The sequence below is a fragment of the Trichosurus vulpecula genome, chromosome 6 (assembly GCF_011100635.1).
Source record: "Trichosurus vulpecula isolate mTriVul1 chromosome 6, mTriVul1.pri, whole genome shotgun sequence".
NCBI lineage: Eukaryota > Metazoa > Chordata > Mammalia > Diprotodontia > Phalangeridae > Trichosurus > Trichosurus vulpecula.
In genome coordinates this window covers 69,908,261-69,932,755 of record NC_050578.1, presented here as the reverse complement: position 1 = coordinate 69,932,755, position 24,495 = coordinate 69,908,261, and the positions used below count along the sequence as shown (strand labels likewise).

General features: G+C 37.8%; 1 protein-coding gene across 1 annotated transcript in view; it reads left to right on the top strand.

Moving 5' to 3' along the window:
• Positions 1–24,495, top strand: part of PTPN13 (protein tyrosine phosphatase non-receptor type 13) — a 206,378-nt gene that overhangs the window by 66,956 nt on the left and 114,927 nt on the right. The window contains exon 7 of the mRNA XM_036763757.1: positions 10,241–10,819. Within this exon, the coding sequence (XP_036619652.1) occupies positions 10,241–10,819 (579 nt within the window). The remainder of the gene's footprint in view (positions 1–10,240; positions 10,820–24,495) is intronic.

Genomic DNA, 24,495 nt, shown 5'->3' with positions numbered 1-24,495 from the left:
GATCAAGGCTTTTTGTGTTGCTGAGCAGTTTTACACAGAGCATTTCAAAGGACTGTTTTTGCTATTTTTAGCTTGTGACTTTTGACTCAGTGCTTTCCATAAGGAAAGCTTTAATAGTTCAGTTTTCAGTTTTTAATTTATTAAATTTCCGAAAATAGGGCCATGACCTCCCACTCTTTTATGTCATGTTCAGCCCCATATCCTTTGCAAGGCCGCCTCCATTGTTCTGGACACAGTGATTTTACTGTTTATTTATATAAGCAATACTGAAATTTAGTCTGCAAGGTTTTACTTCATCTCATTATTTCTTCTTAAGAGATTTTTCAAAACTCCCCTTTGATAGTTACAGATAAAAGAAAATGTTTAAGGGAATAGGAAAAAAAGCAGAATGTCTCGCCTCTGGCCAAAAGAGCAGAAAGAGTCTCACATTTGTCATTAGATTTATCCTCTGTAGTGAGCCTGGTACATCAGTGGTATAATACCAAAGGGGCATTCTGCTGATGAATGGCCTACTCTTCTGTCTTTTAGAGAACAACTTTATTTAGTTTTGAAAGATCTCAAAGCTGTTTAAGTGACAAAAAGCAGTTTCTCTTATTGAAGCTCTGTGAGAAAACTCCAATGCTGCCCATATGGACACCTCTGCCTGGAATCAGGCTAATGTTCCTTTCTGACCCTCACCCCACATAACCAAGCATTTTTTCTATCTCTGCTGTGTCTCACATCCATCCCATTCTTCTCATTTACAGCCACCATCTTCATCGCTTCTGTTACAGCCCTAAAACCCCTTTCATTTTGCTGCCTCAGGGGCTTTTGTTAAGCCCAGGTCTAACCATCAGGTCACTGTTTTCCATTCCATTGGTTCCCTGTTGCCTCTAGGATACCATATAAACTACTGGGTTCTGATTTTAAAGCTTGTGGCAACCTGACTCCAGTCTAGCTTTTCAGGCCTCATTATTCATTACTTCCCCTCCTGTACTCTATGATTCAGTCAAGTTGGCCCTCTAGCTATGCCTCATCCCCCATGCCCACAAGGCACTCCCTCTGCACCTCCACCTCATGCACCCCCCCCATCCACCTCCACCCTTATACTTCCTTCACGACACAGCTCAAGGACCACTTTTTAAATGAAATTTTTCATCTTCCCCCAATCTCCAAGGCTCTCTCTCCCAAAACCATCTTGAATTTGTTTTGAATTTGTTCCTATCCATATACGTGTTCTCTGCCCTGATAGAATGTAAACTCTCTGAAGGCAGGACCTGTTGCATTTTCTTTTTTGTATCCCCAATACCTAGCACAGTGTCCAAAACATGATAGAACATTTAATAAATGCCTGTTTGCATATACTAATAGGATGTAAATCACATATTGAGTATATTTAGTGATTTTAGCCCTATTTTATAGGTTTCATGTAATTATTATTTCTTTATATTTACAAAGCCTAGAAAAGATTGGCAGTCACATTTTGTTTTCATCAAACTCAGTATTCCATACATCTCTGATCTTACCTGAGTGTGAAATTTCTCACGATAGTACAAATCAGCCTCCTCTCCATGCCTGCTCTTCTGTACTCCTCTTTTTCTCCTTAACTCCTTGAGATGAAATCGACCCAACTTTCAAAGTGCCTTGCTCTTTGGCTCCTCTAACATCATGTGGATACTATTTATTGGTTATCTTTTCCTTTCACTCTATGACCATCTCTCCTCTTTCTATGGTTATACATGTAATGAATTCCCTTTATGCTATATCTGTTCTGCCAAACATAGTGCAAACAAACTCCTCACACCCACCTGGGCATTTCTATTGCTCTGTGGATGACCTCAAACTTTTAATTCTTCAGATGCTGTAATATTCCATGACTCAACCCAAAAAGAGAATTGATATTAAAAAAAAAAAGATGTACCTTTGTTTGAGGGAGAAGAATGACATCATTAAGAACATGGCATTTTCCCAAAGGTTCTTCTCTTCTTTTCAGTTCTGGGTCCCCCTTATTTTCCATGTACAGTTGAAAAAAATATATACTGAGGGACCAAGTCTATGGGTTACTCTCCCAACTTTCTTTCACAATAGGATATTAGTTGTTCTTCATACACTTAGTTTTATGTCTGCGGACATTTAGGTTGTTGAGCTCATGTGAGTGATTATGAATCACACCCTGATGCAGAGAGCCTTCAAGGCTGTGTATTGTGCTTTCAAGTCAATTTTTTTTCATAGTTAACAAGCAATAAGCATTGTAGGATTTTGTGTTTACTATACTTTTCAGTTAGTAGTGTGACTGTAAAGACATAATCTTATTGAATGTCATTTTTAAAGCCTACTTAATCCTTTCTCAAAAGCTTATCAAGTATCCTCTTAATGTTTGTGTAGATTATCGCCAGAAAAAATTTGTAGAGATGGGACAGTAGACACCAGTTTTTAGTTGATATTTTTTTGGTATAATGTAGATAGTGATGTAAAAGCTGCCATTATTTTCATGGAAGCTTTTTCGTAAACACTTATCATTAATGATGCAATGCAGGGTGACCAAATATCCCATAAGATTTTGTTCTTTGTTGTCCCTAAGCATGATGAAACCATTTCCTTTATAAGCGTCTCCAGTAAGAAACTGTGAACCATATTAAGCTGCTACATTCTTCTTCTCTTGGTGTCATTTATAGCAACAATACCAAGATTGCTGTAATTTAATTTCCTCAATATTATTTCCATTCTTTTGTCATTTACTAAAGTACTGACAGCTTGGTGCTAACAACTAAGTTAATGTTTATAGGTAATCTAAACTCTCATTCTTAGTGTCTTCTGCCAGTACTTTGAAACTTTCCTTCCATAAGGTGAAGAAGGTAATGCAACCTAAAGACTTACATTTCTTTTTCTTTGTTTGATGGATTATCTTGGCTGAAAAAGTCATCACCAAATAGCTGTAATCAACCTTGTTAGCCTTAGCCAGTCCTTGGAAAAAATCTGTTTGAATTACTCATTGTAATGGCAGGGTGTGGCAAGTTTCAGATCCTCTTTTCCCCCAGGTCATAGATTCTCTTAACTCTTTTTGTAGAAAGATACCATTGAGGAATCTGTTCTTTCTGACTATGAGACTAATTTCTGGGAGTCTATTATAGACAGAAAAAGAGTATGGTTAAGAAGAGAGTAGAACAGTGAAGAGAGGGAGGAAAATCCTTTTTGGAAAAGGGTGCAAAAAAATGAAATTTTTAAAACTAATAAACGGGACTGGTTGAAAGGGAGGAGAGGAAGGAGGAAACTACATGACTGAGAAGGAAAAAAAGAGAGGAAGAATTATATAACTAGATAAAAGCAGGAGAAAAAAAGATCCAATAAGAAAAATTGTGAAGGGAAAGGGGTAAAAAATGAAAGTTATCAGAGATAAGGGGAGGAGAACCAGTGGAAACAGGGCCACCTTAAAAGGAATAAGGTAAAGTAACTGAAGGAATATAATACTGTGTTTACAATAGAAAAGGGAAAGATAGAGGAAAATATAAACTTAGCATTTGTAACTTTAAATGTGAATAAATTGAATAATCCAATAAAACAAAAAAAAATGACAAATTGAATAAGAAAACAAACCCTGCACTGTGTTGCTTACCACAAATACATTTAAAAATCAAAATAAAAATGAGGGGATGGAAAAAAATTTGCTATGTACTAAGTGAATCTAAAAAAGCAGGGTTGTAATCATGCTATCTAATAAAGCAAATTAACCATTCAAAAATATAAAAGAATAAACCAGTAAACTATATTATGCTGTAATGAACCATAGATGACAACCCATTATCAGACTACAGTAGTTAACCCAAGAAATTATTCATGAAGTCCAAATTTGTATCAGGGTTGCAAGGATGATTCAATTTTGAGAAAACAATATAATTAATAATTTTGAAACCCCAAACATCCAAAATCACACGATCATCTCAATAGATATAGAAAAGACCTTTAACTAATACAACACTCCTTTATACTAAAAACTTTACAGGGTGTAGGCATAGAGTGGCAAAAATGACCCCCAAAATCTCAAGTGGTCAGTGTTTGATGGTTTGTGGAATGATTGACACACTAATACATTGTTAGTGGAGCTGTGAAATGGTGTAATCATTTTGGAAAACAGTTTGGAATTATTTAAATGAAATGACTAAAATGTCCATTCCCTTTGAAATGGAGACTCTATTACTGGGTCTCTACTCCAAGAAAGCCATCATTCAAAGGAAAGTCCCCGTATACTTCAACCATAGCAGCACTTTTTGTGATAGCTAAGAATTAGAAACAAAGTAGGTGCCCATCAGCTGCAGAGTGGTTAAACAAATTTTGGCAGATGAACATAGTGGAATATTACTGTGCTGTAAGAAATGACATGTGTGATGAATCCAGAGATGCGTGAGGAGATCTGTATGATTGTAGAGTAAAGTAAGCCGAGAAAACAGTATGCACAGTAATTATATAGCGATGTAAAGGGAAAGAACAGTGATACACAAAAAAATCAAAAGTAAATGTAACAAAGTTATAAAGGTCCAGCAGGCCTGGGATGAAGGGATATGAGGAGACACCCTCTATTTACACCTTTATGCAGGTAGAAGGTCTGTAGGTATTGCACAGCATATTTTTTTTGGACTTTTCCAATGTATCAATCAGTTGTGCTGATTTTTTTTTCCTCTCTAAAAAATACTTTTGTTATATTGGATGATTCTCTGGTAGGAGGAAGGAGAGGGATACTTAGGATAACTATGGTGATGTAAGAAACAAAATATTAATAAAAACTTATGTTGTGTTTTTTTAAAGACTTAAGTGAACTAATGCTGAGTGAAGTAAACAAAACCAGAATGATTTATACCGTTACACCAGTATTATAAAAATGAACAATTATGAGTACTTTTATAAACTGATGAAGAACAAAATGAACAGAACCAGGAGAACAAATTGTGTATTCACAGCAACAATGTAAAAAGAAACAGTTTTGAAGGCTATGAGTATTATGGTCGATAAAGTGATCATTCATGATTCTGGAGAACCAATGATGAACTATGCTATCCATGACAGAGGGGTGATGAATCGAGGGTGCATAATGATACACACACATCTTGTATGTATGTATGTGTGTGTGTGTGTGTCTGTGCCCATTGAGTATTTGTTTTCTTTGACTATGCATATTTGTTACCAAAAGATTATTTTTCTTTTTTTTTTCCAATGGGGTAGGAGGTGGGAGAGAGAGAAAATAAAATCCTGTAATTTTTTTTAATAAAGGGGGATGTTACAGATGTAAAATGCTGCATGTACTATCAAATTAGGTTACTCTATTATTAGTTTTCCTTAGCTGCTTTACTTTGTGGCAAGAGACCTCTCAAAATGTGCAAGCAATCTGTAAATCATTGTAATGTAAAAACAAAACAAATCAGTAAAACTTAAAAAAAAAAAGAAATAAGTGTGCAGAACTAGGAAAACAATATTTTAATGATAGTTTTGAAAGAACTAGTAATCAACACAGTTACAGAGGACTCATTGTGGAATATGCTGCCCACATCCTGAATATGGGGTAATGGATTCAGAGTGCAAATTGGGATTTTTTAATGGCCTGTGGAGTAATTTATCTTACTTGACTATGCATCTTTGTACCCAAGATTTTGCTTTTCTTTCTCAACTGAGGTTGAGAATGCTGATTTTTGTTGCTCAAGTAAAATTAAATTAAAAATAAAAAGAAGTGCCAGGTTAAAGAACATTTCATTGTCCAGTTTGTATGAAACATAAAAATGCATTAAGGGAAATAGACTGAAAATAGTCTGGAAAAGTACTTTGCGATTATTTTTGTGGCCTAGTCAATGAGCCTGAATGAAATCTAAAAAACTAAAATTTTGTGTCATAGTGATACATTTTGTTCACCTAAAAGAGTACCCACATCCCATAAAATTTTTTTAATAGAGGGGGATGTTACAGATGTGGAGTGCTGCATATAGTATCATATTAGGTTACTCTATTATTAGTTTCAAATGTTATTTTGAAATATTTCATCAATAATTACTTAGGGATGATTTAACATTTGGGGGAGTAGACAGAGAAGAACCAAAAAGTAAACTCCACTCCAATTTGGAACTTGGTTCCTATTACTTTTAGGTGTTAGAATAGTTTTTCTGTCATGGCTTCTTACAGACAGTGCTATCAAATGGCTTTCTAGATTTTCATTTCTCTGGCTTCTCTCATCCTATGGCTGCTTGGGGTGAGTCAAGTTAATAAGCATCTGTTAACCATTTGCTATGTGCCAGGCAGTGTGCAAAGAAAGACAAAGACCCTTGAGGAGTTCTTGTGTTAATGTGAGAGACAACATACCAACAATGATGTGCATGCAAGCTAGGTACAGTGTACATACATGGGAGATTGATTGCTTATAGCACCCTGAAGGTTGAATAGTTACATTTGTCCATAGAGCCTGAGGCAAGCACTCCTTTAAACTCCCCACCACCACCACCATGGTTCCACTTATATGCTAGTTACTACTTTTGAAACTACAATCATCTGTTGTTTTTTTGACCTTTGTTCTCAAAGAGGACCATGACATCAGGAAGGAGATGCCATGACTTGCAAATGAATTAGATTTAAGTGAGGAGGGCTGTGCAGTTACCAGCCTCACTGTCTCCTCTGGAGCCATCTGGGTCCAGGGGTGAAATATGAATCAGGATGATTGGAAATGGCCCCCATAATCACCTAAGTTCCCCAAGGACACCAGAACTATAATAACATAGAGCTTCAGTTTCCATTTCTGTGGGAATCATGACAGGACTTTGAGATTCTTTGGATGCCATCTTGGCTTTCAGTCACCCATCCTTTTTTTTCCTTAGGGTGCGTCTCATACCTTTGTGGGCTCTTGACAGAATTGTCTTGTCACCTCTGTTCCTTAGAAGGTGGGCTCCTATAGCAGAGTCATGAGACTTAGTGCTAAAAGCCAACTTAGAGTCTTCTTCATTAGAATAAATTGAGGTCCACATTGGTGTTTAAGATCTGGGATTCACATCCAAATCCTCTGACTTTAAATAATAATAATAGCACACAGTTATACAGCCTTTTAAGACTTGCAAAGTGTGTTCCTTATAATTTTGTTAAGGAAGGAGTACAAGTATTGTGGAAGTGAGGAGAGAAAGACACAGAGAGAAGAGGTGACTTTGGGTTCACTTGACCAACAAAGGTTGGACTTGAACTTTGGTACTTCAGCTCCAAGATAGTACTGTTTCTGCTATATTCTTAATAGTTTTATGTACGTAGGGGGCTCTCTACCACCAATATATCTTCCTTCTTACCTCTTTCCTCAAATTAATTATATGCCTACAATCTTCCCCCCTTTCCCTTTTTTAAAAAAAAAAACTCAGCTAATTCCATCTCAATCCCATATCTTTCTTCTTTACATATATAGGGCAAAATCAAGTAGTTCTACCAATGATAGAAATTTCCAAAAGGAAATTGAGGCTTGCTCACATTGTTTTCCATTTTTTCATTCCTTTGTTTCTGTTTTATAGTATCTTGATTTCTCATAAAGTCACTAGCTTCCACTTGCTCCAATCTAATTTTTAAGGTAGTGTTTTCTTCAGTGGTCTTTTGGACCCCCTTTTCCATTTGGCTAATTCTGCCTTTCAAGGCATTCTTCTCCTCATTGGCTTTTTGGAGCTCTTTTGCCATTTGAATTAGTCTATTTTTTAAGGTGTTACTTTCTTCAGTATTTTTTGGGGGGTCTCCTTTAAAGTCATTGACTTGTTTTTCATGGTTTTCTCATATCACTCTCATTTATCTTCCCAATTTTTCCTCTGCTTCTCTAAGTTGCTTTTCCAAATCCTTTTTGAGTTCATGTTTTTTCTTGGAGGCTTTTGATGTAGGCTCTTTGACTTTGTTGACTTCTTCTGGCTGTATGTTTTGGTCTTCTTTGTCACCAAAGAAAGATTCCAAAGTCTGAGTCTGAATCTGAGACTGTTTTTGCTGCCTGGCCATGTTCCCAGCCAACTACTTGACCCTTGAGCTTTTTGTTGGGGTATTACTGTTTGTAGAGTAAAGAGTACTTTGTCCCAAGCTTGAGGGGTTGTGCTGTTGTTTTTAGAGCTATTTCTACATAGCAAGCTCTGCCATACCAGCGCTACTCCTCCCCCAAGAACCGCCAACCCAGACTGGACTCAGATCTCAGCAGGCTCTGCATTCCTGCTCTGATCCGCCACTTATTTCCTCCCACCAGGTGGGCCTGGGGCCAGAAGCAACTGCAGCTGTAGTTCTGTAGCTGCACCACCTCCACTGCCCCTGGGGTGGTGGCCAAACCACGAAATCCTTTCACTCTGCCCCCACAGTTTTTTCCCACTAACCTTCTCTGTTGTCTTTGGTGTTTGTAGATTGAGAAGTCTGGTAACTGCCACAGCTCACTTATTCAGGGCGCTAGGGCCTGTTCCGCCCAGCTCCCCATCTGGTTGGTCTGGGCACAGCCCACGCTGGGCTCTGTTCCACTCTGTTCCCAGCTCCATGCAATAGACCTTACCCCGCGACCATCCAGGTTGTCCTGGGCTGGAGCCCTGTTTCCCTCTGCTGTTCCTTGGGTTCTGCAGTTCTATTATTTGTTCAGAGCCATTTTTTATGGCTCTGGGGGGGGGAGCTTTAGGGGAGTCCCTGCTTTCCAGCCGCCATCTTGGCTCTACCCCCCTATGCCGGCATTTAAAAGAGAAAAATCTAATATTTAGAAGTGAAATTTGACCCAAGGAGGAGTTGGTTTTGTGAAGCTCTAAAGTACTTTTAAAATGCCCAGGAACACCACAGATATCTGTAGGTATTTCTATCTACCTCTTTGTTATGGTAATTAGGGTGGGACTTTTTTGTTGTCTTCTCTTTTGGAATGGGAAGGCCATCAAATACCTTGCCTTTCAAATGTAATGGCAAAGAAAATGGGACTTTTTGCTGCAATTTTTTTTGTTTGAGTGCTTCTCAGCATTGAGGTAATCAAGTGTCCCAGGGCCCTGAGACTCCTCTATAAGATCTGAGGTTGGCGTTTTGTTTTGGGGGCACACTCATTGGAAGAGTTTTGGTGATTTGGCCAGACAACACTCTGGGTAGCCATAGGAACTCCCCCCCCCCCAGCTTTGAAAACCCAGATGTTGGTGCTTCTCTCTCTAGTAACTGTTTGTGTATTGCTTGGACCAACAGATAGAAGCCTGTCTGCTGATTCGTGTTTATTTGCTCTGTTTATATAATGTATGCTTGTAATTTCTGTATGTATTCTCTCTGAAGTTCAGGGTGCTGACTTTTCCCCCTGAACTAAATGAATGGTATATGTAAGTCTAATTAAAGTGAGATTGTTAACCCCTTAAAGTTGCTTTCCTTAGAAAAGCAGATTAAAGATCCTGTGCTGGGAGCCCTTCTATGTGCTGGTATTGTTGGTCTTACATAGCCACAGTAGCAGCAAGCAGCATTGTTGATACACTCTTCTTCCTCCTCTAATTGGATGTATTTCTCCTTTCAACACGAGCATTTTACATGTATTTTTAACATTATGTTAATCTCATTCTTTAATTTTTAGTTTGATTTTTAGTATTGCAGAAATATTTTTAGTATATTTCATTACACATATACTACTCTTGATCTACTTTTTTGCACTAGCCTGGAAATTAAACTACTCTTTAGAACCTTATTTCTATGGAGAAAAAAAAATTGTCAGTTTCAGTAATAAGAGCCAGTACTGCATGTTTGTGTACTTTAGACAAGGTTTAAAAATTGCATTCCCAGTATATTGCAGTTTATAGAGCCCTTGACTATTCACTATAACATGTATTTTACTCATCACAAAGTAAGTATCAGTAAATCATAGAAAGTAGAATTTTGTGCATCAATGAATCAAAATTTTGTCCGTTTATAAAAAGCAGAGATTTTTAAAACAATATTTATTTGACTTCCTAGAGTATACTAGGGCTGCTTATGAGGTAATAAACATTTGATTTGTATCTAGAAGGTAGCAGGAAGCAAGACTTACATAATCTAATGTTCAATCAATTTCCGGGAAATAGACATTATAATAGATTGGATAGTAGCAGAAATATTCCTGTCATCACAATAAATGAGGTAATGCGTATATTTTCATTTTCAAGTGCTCTAGGGTAACATTTCTTTGGTAATTTATTTGGATTCCACCTCTTGAGAATATTTAGAAAAATACATAGTCACTTGCAATTTTAATGCCAGTGTAGAGTCTGAAAAAAATGTGTGCATACATGATAGATTCTTATTATTGCAGGAAGAAGCTCCACTTCTGATGTACTAGCTGTACCCAAGGCTGCATTGCCTCAGCAGAGTTTTCTTAATAAAGGGCTTAGTAAGTCTATGGGATTTCTCTCCATCAGAGACACACCCAATGAGGAAGATTATTTTAAGGATCTTTCCTCAGATTACAACCCTGCATATGATGATTCAGAAGGTCCCTGTGCCTTTTATCACTATAAAACTAATGGCACAGAAAGAAAAGGTAACCTTGGCCCCAGCGTACTTCATAAGCAGAAGGTTTGGGCTTCATCCCTGGATTTGCTCTGCTCCTCTGACAACCCAGCCAACGAAGACCTGCTCTCTGGAGAGATTGGAAGACTTCGTCACTGTTTCCCTGAGACGATAAAAACACAAGTTTCTACTGCTCCTAGAAAGAAAGAGGCAAGATACTCAGATGGAAGTCTAGCCTTGGATGTGTTTGGTCCTCAGAGACTGGTCCCAGTTCGCCATATGCCAGAGTTACCCACCTCACCAGCGATATCGAGTGCCTTGGATAGGATACGAGGAAGACAGAAGAAGCTCCAAGTGTTGAGGGAGGCCATGAACATAGAAGGTTAGTAGTTGTGTGTGTGTTGGAAGGAGAGTGAGAGTGGAATAATAATCCTCGAGTGTCATAGTGAAGAAAGTCTAAACCATTTGACAAATAACGCATTTACCTTGGAAGCTTGTGCCCACTTGGAAGCCTTTCCAAATGTCATTTGCCCCTCAAGATCCCTTTCCCCCTTCTTTGCCAATTCATGTTCTCTGTTCAGTCAAACCTCATTATTTCCAGGCAGCCTTTCTGTATGAGCCTCCAGGTCTGGTCACTCAGCATTCCCTCAATATTTATTCCAGGATTTACATTATGTTCGTTTACATTTGTCCAAAGAGTTGTTCTTGTGTTTTCTCTTTTTCATATTTGTTCATTTCTATGCTGTTTTTATTGTGAAGTCATATCGAGGTCAGAGGCTATATCTTGTATTACCTTTCTGTCCCCTTCTGATCACCTCGTGTAGATCTCCATACACTATGAGAGTTTAGGAGGTATTGACTAACTTACTAGAGTCAGAAGTGTTGCTTTACTCCTAATGTGGTGCTTCCTGAGAAACCTGTGTGTGCAGCAGGGATTCTTATTTCAGCAGAAGCTGCTTTGGATGTATGAGATGTACATAGATTCACTCTGATGGCAGGGTATTTTGTTTCTTTTCTTTTTTTTTTTAGAGGGGGAAAGCAAAGCAATTGGGGTAAAGTGACTTCCCTAAGGTCACATAGCTAGTAAGTGTCAAGTGTCTGAGGCTGGATTTGAACTCAGGTCCTCCTGACTCCAGAGCTGGTGCTGTACTCACTGTGCCACCTAGGTGCTCCCTGGCAGAGTGTCTTGGACCAAAGTGGCTGAATTGAGTCCAATCACTCAGCCATTAGTTGCTCATCTCTTTCTGGGGAAGGCAATGTCTAGTGCACAGAGAACACGGGACCCCTGTCAGAAGGAACCTGGGTTTGAAAGTCAGGATTTTGACACTTCTCTGGGTGTCCATTGGCTGGTCACTTACTTTCACTTCGGCTGAATTTCCTTGTTCATAAAATGAGAATTATAAATCTTGTTCTACTTGACTCACAAAGTTAAGAGGCAAGTGCTTTGTAAACTTTTAACATGCTATAGGTGAGTGATTTTTGTCATTCTTATTCAATTGGAGAATGGTGTTGGGGAATACATTTCAAAGTGTTCCTTTACCTTTCAAAGGATTTGAGTTTGAGCTGTTCCTTTTCATTGCAGTCTATTTTCAGGCATCATGCAGGCAGGGAAAGGAAAAAAGAAAGAAGCTTCATCTATGTCGTTCTTCGGTATTCAAGAGAGGGCAAGGCAGTCAGGCAGGGCTAGTAGCTAAGCAAGGATCACATTTTTCAAGTCCAGGGTGGTTTTTTTGTGTGTAATTTGGACTGATTTTATATTGAATGACGATCTACCTTTCCTAACCTTTTAAGAGTAAGTAGGCAAGTCACTATTCACCCTATCAGATTTTCTGCAGTTTTATTGCATCTTTAGTAAATACAAAGTTTTGCAAATGATTGGATATTTGGTTGATTGGTTGGTTGGTTTGTTGACTTCTACCCTCTCCCCACTCAGATTTTTCAGTAACATGAGAAATTATTATAGCTGGAGGTGTTCGAATGAATACTTACTAATTTTTGGCTATCTGCGTCCACAGATAGCATCATACAATTTTTTATGTTTTGAAACCGTAAACCAAATTTATATCTTCCCCTTTTTAATTCAAAGTTTTCTTGATTTTCTCTCTCCATCACTGTCACTCTCCAGAAATGCCCACACCCCCACAGAATCCTCCGTTTTAACAAAGAAGTACACAACAGGTAAACAAATGAAGGCAGTATGTTCAACAGTATCAAATGTTACAGAGAGGCCAAAGATTTTAGGACTGAGAAAAGATCATTAGATTTGGCCAAGAGATCATTGGTAATTTTGGAAAGGCAAGTATCAGTTGAATGATGAAGTTGGAAACTTAGGTTACAGAAGGTTTAGGAGAGTGGGAGAAGTGGAGACACTAATTGTAGATGGCATTCTTAAGAAATTTAGCCAAAAAGTGGAAGAGAGAGCATATAGAATTATCTGCCAGATATTTGGATAATTCAAGTCCCCCTTCATTAATGTATCATCCCTCTCTACCAGGCTTGTAATCTGTTTTCAGACTCTTGATCTATAGATTTTCTCCCCAAAACTATGGCTATCCCTAAAATTCATATGCACGCTTTGGTGGTTAGTAAGTGCTATTATTTTCTGAAAAAAAGAAAAGATGTTATAAAATTATGTGCTAATAAAGTGTATGTCCAGTTTCAAGAGACACCTGTTATTTCCTTTTTCTGTCCAGATGGTCTGTGGTACATTCCAATGATAAAAATCACTTGTGTTTATCTCACCATTGGTCTTTACCCAAATGCTTTCCCACACAATGATTCATGAATTTCCTCTTACTAGTATACATTCTTAATATGCCAGGATTAGGAAATTGGTTGGTGCCCCAACATTCTTTTACCCATCCAGTTTTTTTTAAAGGTGTACTGATCCAAAGCCACATTCTAGTCATGGGCCTTCCTGGCAAGTTACAGCAATGACTATTATGTCAAAATTGTCTCCTTGAATGTCTGATTCACTTTGCTTGTTGCCTTTTCTCTGTGCATATTTGTATAAATGTTTGAAGTCGTAGTTTTATAGTTTGCTCCTTTCTTGACTTTTGTGAACTTCAGAGTACCTCAACTACTGTCCTTCTTCATACTTACTTTCTCATTTTAAATTTCATGAGCTCCCACCAGCACAGTATAGGAAGTAGACAATTTACACAATACTTGAGTGAAGTAAAGTTGACCAAGCTAGGTTTGGAGGGTAAAAACTTAAAACTTCCTTTTCTGCTTTACTCCATAACTATCAAGGCACCACTGCTCCCTGTCTTGACTAGTGACTCCATCTGTCTGCCACCATTCTCCCTTTACACAGACCAACAATCTAGAACCTGAAATTTTACTCTTCCTCTACCATTCTGTGGGAGGAAATCTGCTCAGTATTGGAATGAACCATGAGGAAGAATTGACCCAGGTTGAGGTTTAGAGTTTAGGCCCTAGGACTCCACCAACTTCCATCAACCTTCACCATTGAGGATTTGGATTTATGGACCACAATTTAAAATGTAAGAGTGACCAGCTCCTGTTTAGAAGTGAACCTAACAAAGGTTGACAACAGTGTATTTGCCTGAGTTTTGCAAATTCAACTCAGTTGAACAAATATTTTTTTAAGAGTCTCATATCTACCAGGAACTAAAACAAAACTATCCCTGCCTTCTGGGATCTTACATTTTGAGGTAAAAAAAAAATACGATTTAAATTAAATACAAAATATACACAAAGTAATTCATGGAAGGAGGGCACAGCTTTCCTATTAAGGGCAGTATGTTAACAATAGAACAGGATTTCCACAAGGTTGGACAGAAAAGTAAGTTAGAGTGGGATAGGGACTGAGGACAACAAACAACATGATTATACCCTTTTATCATCTCCTTACTCCTTTCCATGCTTTTGTCACTTCTTAAAGCTTGACAGTCATGGACTCCTTCCTTTTCCTTTCTCAGTAAGAACCTTGTCTTGCCAATTTTTGTTTCTGTACTTTTCTCATTCACCTTGCCCTACCAAATTCATTCTCCTCCTTCAGTCTTCCTTCTCCCCAGGCTGTTCTCAGTCCTTTTCCTCCTTCATATTGAGCCTCTTTCCTCTTTCTATTTGAGTAGTTCTTCAACTTTTTCTCAAATTCTACCACATTTCTCCTGTGGACATTCAATCTTGGGCTTTCTTTACAAACCCATAGGTTTCCAAAACACCTTCATGTTTTTATTCTCCCTTTTATTCAGCTCCTAGTCCTCCTTCTCAAGCCCTTTCTGCCTCACACACTTCTTTAGAAGCCACCATCCTAATAGGGACAGAAAGTGGTCCACTACCATAGATCACATGGGAGAAGTAACCTCTGTCATCTTCTTTGATGAGTTTTATCCATTCCAAATGCGTAACTTGGAGATTTGAGGTATGTGTGTTTAATAGTACAAGTGATATAAGGGAAAACAAGGCAGCCTCTTGTAATAGAAGTAATAGAATAGCATGGCATAACTGATAGAGGATTGGCCTTGGAATCAGGGATACCTGGGCTTAAGTCCTGCCTCTGAAATATACTAGCAGTTTGACCGATCCTCTCAATATTCCAGGCTGTTCTTAAAATTAAATTACAGACAAGCTGATAATCTGCACATTGAAGGGAGTTCCCCACTTGATGATGTCCCCAAATTCCCCATGTCTCCATGCCAACAAAGAGGGTAGGGTAAGAAATCACCTTTCATTTTGATTTATAAATAATTTTGAACTTAATAAATGCAATATAAATGAGGATTTCCACATACAGAATAGAACAGAAGGAGGTTTGTACATGAAACTCAATCTCTATTATGTATAGCTTTTCTTTCTTTAGAAACATTTAATAAATTCATCATGTAATTTAAAAGCTGACCTGCTTTCCAGGTTGATTTCTTTCTTACCTTCCTTCTCCTCTTTGTATTTAAAAAAAAGTGCTTCAATGATCTTTTTTTCTTTTTTATGTTTAACTGACAAGTTTATGGTCCTAGAAAATAATTTGTGCAAAACTACTTCTATTAAAAAAAAAAACAGGTCTATCTTTCTAGAATGTATTTTTAGGTCCAAATTAAACATTGTTTAACAAGTTGGCTTTGTAATGGAAATACTACCACCTTAATTATTCTACCACTGTTATAGGGGAATTTTCACATTTCTTCAAATCACATATACTTTGTAGTGTGTTTGAAGTTGAGATTTGATATGAATCACATTTTTTAGGTACATAGTTGAGTAATGTATTAGTTTTGTTCTATCTTGCCCTTTTCCATAGTAAGTTGTGTTCATTTGTGTACTTTGTGCAAATAAAGGCTTAGGTTGCTAAAGTAAAGAATTTAGGGTTCAAAATAGGGAAAGATTATATAAAATTAGTTCACTTGATTCTCATCAAAAGAAATTTTCATAGATGCTTTTTATGTGTGTTAAAATCAAGCAGAGGAATGAATGTTTAGCTGGTACGTATGTCTTTGTTTATGTTTTAAATACCTCCGTGTTAAAGCATCATGAGTTATTAAATAATATACTAGACAGTTTCCACAATTGGCATCCTTGGTTCTTAGGAGCTGCGATGAGTATGTGGGACTTTCAAGCCAGAACAGAACTCTAGAAATCATTCATTCCAATCTTCTCATTTTACTGACAAAGAAAGGCAAGCGAAACTGTGACTTCCTTTAAAGGCTAACTTCCAACCAGTGCTCGTTCCCGTCCTTCGAACTGCCTCTAAATTTTGAAAATAAAACTACGGTGATATGTTAGGACATGTAAAGTATTTACTTCAGATAACTCATGTGATCTTTAGAAGGATTAGTGCTCTGAAAGACCAGTTTCTCAGTCACGTGGACCTGAATTGTAGGCATTCAGCAGAGGGATGGGCTTTAGGCATGGGGGAGCAGGCTTTAAATTTCTCTCTAGTTTCCTGTCCAGTCAGCTCTGGATTGTCCAGGGCTTAATGTGCCAGTTGGGATTTTCTCTCTTATTTCACTCTCTGCTGACTTTAGGCTAGTTCACTTTTCATCACCCAGACAGAGTTTGAAGGAGGTGAGGTTTAAGAAGAGAATACATTTCTAGTAGCATACCGAATCTCAGAATTGAAAGTCATCTTAAAAGCCTTCTAAGCCCAACAGATGCCTGAGTCTGAATCTCATGAACACCATAGCATTCCTGACAAAAGAACTCCATCAATAAGGAACTCATGATTCTTAACTACCCAGTTCCCCTCTGCCAGTCCATTATGTTTTATTTTACTTAGCTCTAATTATTAGAAAGATTTTTCCTTACATTGTGGCAAAATTTTCCTTTCTGGTACTTTCTCCCTCCCCCTGTTCTTTTCCTAGTTCTGCTCTCTGAGGCCAAGGACAACAAATTAATTTTATGTGACAATCCTTCAAATATTTGAAGACAGCTATAGTATTGTGAAGACATTTTGGAGATACTCTGTTTCCCAGAGCTAAGGCCCAGCAAAAATAGAAATGTGTGTTGGGTTTTATAAGATGCCTTTTTAGCATCTGTTAGGATAATCACATATTTTTTACTATTTATATAATTAACATGATTATATTTAGTCTTCCTTATGTTGAACCACGTGTGCATTCTTGGTATAAATCTGTTCTGGTCATAGTGTATGATTTTTCTAATGTTATTTTGCTGATGTTTTATTGTCCTTGCCTCTTCATTCTTCCCTACCCCACATGTCCAGTTGATAAGTCTCCACGGCATGTCTCCCCTCCCTCCTACTCACAAAGTTAACACTGGAGTCCAGGGCTACATCTCCTCCCCCTGAGATGATTGCAAAAACCTCTTGATTGGTCTCCTTGCCTCAGGGCTCTCCTATCTCCCTGCCAATCCTCCACACTGCTGCCAAAGAGATTTTCCTAAAGTACAATTATCACCCACTTAATAGCTTTCAGTGACTCTGTTACATCAGAGATCACAGAACATGAGGTTTAGAATGTATCATACTGGAAAAGGACCTCCCCCCCCCCCCCACCCATAACATACCTTGTTATTGTTCAAAGCTCTTGGCTGAAACCATTGCCCATCCAGGCAGCCTCTGCCACTGTACTTAGGAAGTATTTTTTTTTTTACTGTTATCAAACCTAAATCATTGTTTTTTGCAAATTCCACTCATTTCAGTCCTCTGGGACTGTACAGAATGAGATAAATCCCTGCCAGATGCCAGCCGATTAAATTCCTGAAGACAGCTATGCTATTCTCTCCCCCTCCCCCTATCTCTTTTCTCCAGGCTAAACACTCTAACTTCCTTTAATCAATCCTAAGATGACATGGCCTTGAAGTCCTTCACCATCCTGATGGCTTTTTTCTAGCTACTGTGTACCTTATCGGTAGATTTCTTAAACTGTATTCCAGTTGAGGTCTGACAGAGAGACAGTCACTTCCTTATGCCTAGAAACTGTGTCTCCAATGCAAACCAAAATTACAGTAACTTTTTTGGCTTTCATACCATTTTCAGGAAAACTTCCATCTAATCATACCTCTCGATTAGAGACCTCCTGTGTTATTAACATTGAATTCTCGACAGCTGTTTTTTAGTTTGCATCTCCAAATCAGTTCTGAATCATAGTCTAGTTCAAATTTGAAATTTTCTCCATTATAATAGTATAATGTGTTTTATTATGGAAGTTTTGCCAAAATCTAGGTTAAAAAAATGCAGAATTCCCTTCATCCCTGTCCCAAAAGGAAATGAGGTTTAATTATGGATCAGTTTTTAAAAATCTGTTGTAGACAGTTGGTGTGGTGGCTCACTGCTGTAATAATGCTTGTTATTTGGGGGAGCTGTGAGGCTGGTGGATTGCACGAGATGGGCGATTCTCCATTTCATTGCAATAGGTGGAAAGGACACCAATATGGCGACCCCTTGTGAGTAGAGGGCCACCAGGCTGCCTAAGGAAGAGTGAACCAGCCCTTTAATCAGGAGCAGAATCAGGCCCATATGAATGATGCTTGCACTTCTAGTCTAAGAGAGATAAGGAGACATTTCTCAACCAATCAACAAAATTAAAATTTTTTCCAGAACTTTCTCAGGAATCCAAGTCAACCTCATTGGCCTATAGTTTGCGGGCATTTTTGTCTTATCTTATTTGAAAATTGAGACAATCTTTACCTTTTTCCAATATTGAGGCACATTTCCTCTTTTCCATGGTATTCCAGATAATTCTGATAGTGGCTTAGCATTCATTTCTGATACTTCTTTTGGTATCCAAGGATATAGTTCTTCTGGGCCAGGTGACTTGAACTCACTAATAGCAAGTAGGTGATTTCTTACTATCTCTTATGTCTTATCAAATATGAACTCCTCTGGCATTAAAGCCCTTTATAACTTTCATGTAATTAACTTTCTAGTCTTATTACATATTATTCCCCTTAATGAACCCAATAGTACAGGAAAACAGGCCTTCATATTGTTCCTCTTCTTTGTACTGGTTGGCCCTCATGCCTGGGGTATACTTCCTTCTTATCTTTGCCTTTTAGAATGCCTAGTTTCTTCAAAACTCATCTCAAGCATTATTTCTGCAGAGCCTTTCATGATCCTCCCAGCTGCTAGTGTTTCTCCCATACAATTACATTGTGTGTGTGTGTGTGTGTGTGTTGTTTTCTCTGATAGAATTATTCCTTAAGGGAAAGAATGCTTTGATTTTTTTTTTTTTGGTTTCCCAGCACATGCCTGGCACATAGTAATTGCTTAATAAATGGTGTTGAGTGAGGAGTGGAAGATGGCTGAGAATATATGTGTGGGTGAATGGAAACGTGATGCTGCCCGCAACAGAAATATGAAAGGGAGGAAACCAGGTAGCTTTGGAGAGGGAGGGGAAGATGACGAGTTCTCTTTCACACATGTTGAGTTTGAGGTGTCAAGGTGATATATGGTTAGAAATGTCTCCTAGGTGGTTAGCCGTGTGAGTCTAGAGCTGGATAATTGAACCCTTGGGAGCTAATGATGGTCCCAAGAGAAAGCATGGAAAAAAAAGAGAAGAAGGCCCAGGACAGAGACTTGGGACACCCTAGTTCTGAAAGAGGAGAGAAATAGGACAATGGCTTGAGGATTGCAAAATCAAAAGGGGATTTTTTCCCCATGGGGGAGACCAGAGAATAAGCCAGTAAGATATAAAGAGATTGAAAATTGTTGAGAGAACAGGAAGTGGGTATGGGTTATGAGAGAAGGCAGAGGATGGTATTAACTGCCCTAACTCTTCACAGAAGACCAGAATGAAAGTGGAGATAATGAGGGATGATATCGGGGGTATTGAGATTAGAGCAGGGTGTAAAAGGGCATTCAAAGAAAATTGCCTCTATTTTTTCAATAAATTATAAAAAGCATTGCGTTCTGCAGAAAGAGTGGAAGTGGGAGTTAAGGAGGAGGTGGTGTGGGAAGATTGAGGAATCAAGTCAAGAAGCATTCATTAAGTACCTATGCTGTGCTTCTCTATTAGATTGTGAATTCCTTGTAATATGAAAAAAGGTAAAACCCACTTCCTGTTCCCAAGGAATTCACCATCTGATGGAGAACAAGTTTGGAATCTCTACGAAAGAGGGTAAGATAGAGAAGCAGTTATAGAGAAACGAAAGCCTCGGAAAAACAAAGCCTCATTTGAGACAAGCTAAGCAAATTTCATTCATTCGGCATAGTTACAAGGCTTCCCCTGACTCTGATTAGCAGCCCACTGAATGGGAGAGGGAGAGGTGGATCATGAGCACAATTCATTGCTGTGTTTTGTCAAGCCCTGAGTAACACAGGGCTAGGGGACAAGACGATGCAACATCGAACTAGTTCACTCTTGGTTAAAACAGCGAAGCCAGAGCTGGGGCTTGAGAGAGAATTATGTGGTGTAGGGCCTGCAGGTCTCAGTGAGAATAAAGGAGGAGGGATGGAATGACAGGATAGGTGTTGTTTTTATTTGTCCTTCATTGTTGAAGAACTCCAATGACAACGCAAGGGTGATGTCTTGACTTGTATATGAATTGGATTTAAGTGAGGCAGAGCCACTCAAAGTCATCGGCTTCCCTCTCCTCGAGAGTCATCGGAGTCTAGTGGCAAGACAAGAGTCAAGATGACTGGTGATGACCCAGAACAGGGTAGGTTATAATTGAATAAAGTAATTTCCAAATTTTGATAATGATCATCCCTGTGAGTAGCCTAGGTAGGACAAAGTAGTAATTCATGGGAGTTAACAACGTTGAGGAATTGGGTGACTAGAGATTTCAAGGGAGCATCAACGTGTCTGTTGAGGTCCCTTAGTAGAAGGGCAAGTGTTGGAGTAGCAGGAAGACTGTAGGTTAGATACTAAACTTTTTTTTAAAAAATTTTCTTTTTCCCCAATTACACGTAAAAACAATGTTAACATTTTTTTAAAATTTTGGGTTCAAATTCTCTCCCTCCCCCTTCCCTCAGACAGCAGGTAGTTTGATATAGGTTATACATGTGCAGTCTTGCAAAATATATTTCCATATTAGTCTTTTTGTGAAAGAAAACACAGCCCCCCCCCCCCAAAAAAAAACCACCACAAAAAAAATGAAGTCAAAAAATAGCATGCTTTGGTGTGCATTCAGACTTCCATCAGTTCTTTATCTGGAAGGGGATAACATTTTATGTCATGAGTCCTTTGGAATTGTCTTGGATCATTCTGTCACTGAGAATAGCTAAGTAATTCACAGTTGAATATAGTATTGCTGTTAGCATGCTCTCCTGGTTCTGTTCACTTTGCATCAGTTCATGTAAGTCTTTCCAGATTTTTCTGAAAGCATCCTTGTTATTTCTTATAACACAGTAGTATTCCATTACAATCATATGCTACTATTTGTTCTGTCATTCCCCAATTAATCAGCATGCTCTTGATTTCCAATTCTTTACTACCGCAAAAAATGCTGCTATAAATATCTTTGCACAAATAGGTCTTTTTTTTTAATCTCTGTGGAATACGGATCTAGTAGTGGTATTGCTGGGTCAAAGGGTATGCACAGTTTTATAGTACTTTGAACATAGTTCCAAATTGATATTCAGAATGATTGTATCAGTTCACAACTCCACCAACAATGCATTAGTGTCCCAATTTCCCCACATCCTCTCCAACTTATCTTTTTTTCTGTCATATTAGCCAATCTAATAGGTGTGAGGTGATATCTCAGAGTTATTTTAATTTGCATTTCTTTAATTAATAGTGATTTAGAGCATTTTTTTCATATGACTACTGATAGCTTTGATTTCTTCTTCTGAGAATTGCCTGTTCACATTCCTTGACCATTCATCAATTGGGGAATGACTTGTATTCTTGTAAATTTGACCTAGTTCTCTGTGTATTTGGAAAATGAGGGCTTTATCAAAGACATTTGCTGTAAAAAAAAAAATCCCCAATTTTCTGCTTTCCTTCTAATCTTGGCCGCATTGATTTTGTGTGTGTGTGTGTGTGTGTGTGTGTGTGTGTGTGTGTGTAAAAGCTTTTTAATTTAATATAATCAGAATTATCCATTTTATATCCCATCATGCTCTCTTTCTCTTGTTTGATCATAAATTTTTCCTTTATCCATATAATCTGTCAGGTAAACTACTCCATGCTCCCCTAAAGGAGGGAGAATGTCTTTTCTCTTCACTTCTAAATCAGTGACTGAGAAACTGCTTATTTTCAGAGTGACTTTCTTCAGCATTCTCCCTTCTCTTTCTTGTGATGTAATTACAATATATCTCCCTAGCCATTGTTCTTTATATGGCTAGAGATCTGAGAGTATATTCCTGATGATAGGGTGACGTAGATAGGGAGTGATTCTGAAGATCTTCATTGCCTCGGACTCTCAAGACAATAAATACCAAGAGGACAAAGGACAAAGACCTTGATAAAACAAAAGACAGTTCAAGATGTCTTCGTTGAGAAAGAGGACTTTGAGGCAGTCTATTTTATGTGAAAATCAGACTGTTAACTCTCTTCTGTTAATGTTGCAAGCTCCTCTTATTGCCCAAATTTGCTCCTTCCTATGAAAAGTTTAAAATCTGTGTTATGCAACTGCATTATGTAATCAGCCACTCCTTTGTCTTTCATTCTCTTTAGTACATTCATCTTGAAAGTTACATATATTTGTCATTAAACTAGGAAAACATCAGACTATGAATAAAGGGCAAAACTTATCAGTGCAATATCTAAAAGAGAAATCCTATGGATGAAATGGAATTTTATAAGCCTTATGCTCATCATTTTTTATTAAAAATTGACACTAACTTCAATCCATATTTCTTTTTCAATATCAAAAAATGATGATTAATATAATGTGGAATGATATCTCACAACAAATTTTTGACAAAATAATTTTTCTTTTTTATGTTTCCAGTTTGATCTTTCACAGGGATTTTTTTTAAAGTCATAAGCAGCGATTTCAGTTATCTAAATGAGGTCAGATGCTGTATATGCATATTAAGTATGTTAAATAAAATATACATTTATTTTATGTATGGTATTTTTGAATAACATTGCTACATGTATTGTTATCCTAGCCAATAAATCAAAACATATTTATCATTTGTCTACTATAGACTGTATACTATATATACTACTATGTACAGTATATATACTATATATTGAATTGATGGAATTCAGATTATTTTTGGTTAATGTGAATATGGAAAGAGTCAATTATTCCACCAGCTTGGGGAAGCTGCTAATATGGAAACTCCTAATATGGAAACTTCAAGTTACAATCCATCTCTGATTTAGTCGATAACTCTTAAAGTGTCTTAAGAACACAGAGATTAACGGACTCACCTCAGGTCGGACAATAAGTGGCAAAAGTGGGATTTGAAAATAGGTCTTTGAAATTCTAAGCCCAGGATTCTAACCATTATGTCAGACTGTCTCTACATATTTTATTATTTGGCTTATTTTAGAGAAATGGTACATACAGATTTTCTTGTCTGGAATGGACCTCAGTGACCATTTAGTCCAATCCATATCCCAAAAGGTATATGCACTATGATGTACTCAACAGTCTCTATTTGAAGACTTCCAAAGGGAAGCAGCCCATTGCACTTTTGGACAGCTCCCATTGTTAGATCATCTTTCCTGTTTTGAAGCCAGAATTTGCCTCTTTGCTGCTTACAGGTTCTATTTAAACTGTGTGGCCCAAAACTGAATACAGTGCTCCAGCTGAGGTCTGATAAGGGCAGAGTACAAAATTACAGTCACTTCCCTGTTCCTGGAAACTAAGCCTCTCCTAATGCAATCCAAGATTGCATTAACTTTTTTGGCTACCATTATCATATTGCTGGCTCATTGACCTTGCATCAACTTCAATCTCCAGAACATTTTCAGACAAAATTCTTCCTAACCTTGCCTCTTTCATCCTGTACTTTTGCAGTTGATTTTTTGAAGCCAAGTTCCAGAGTTTACATTTCTCTCTATTGAAATTTACCTTTTCCAATTTAACCCAATGATGTAGTCAAGCAAGTTTTTTTGGATCCTGTCATCCAGTGTGTTACATACATCTCTCAGCTTTGTGTCATTTGCAAATTTTAGTAAGCATGGCATCTAATCCTTTTTCTTTTCAAGTCATTCTTAAAATGTTAAACAGTAGAGAACCAAGAACAGACAGCTGGAGTAATCCACTAGATACATCTTGCATAGTTGATATTGAATCATTAATGATTTCTCTTTGATTTTTAACATTCTACCATTTTCTAATCCATGTGATTTGTGCTATCATCCAGTCCAGGGGTGGGGAACCTGCTATCTCAAGGCTACATGTGGCCCTCTAGGTCCGCAAGTGCAGCCCTTTGAGTTGTTCTGTGAAGTTTGAGTTTTGTCAAAGGCCCACACTTGAGGACCTAGACAACCACATGTGGCCTTGAGGCTGCGGTCTATGTCTTTTCATCTCCTCCATAAAAATAGTATGAGATACTTTATCAAAAGTTTATCAAATCTAGATAAACTTTATGGAATTCCACTTATCTACCAATTCAAGAGTCCTGTCAAAAAAAATTAATAATCTTAATGTGTCACGGCCTATTGTTCATAAAACCATAGTGACTCTGTAGACACTACCTCCTCTCCTAGGTCTTCATCAACCATCCCT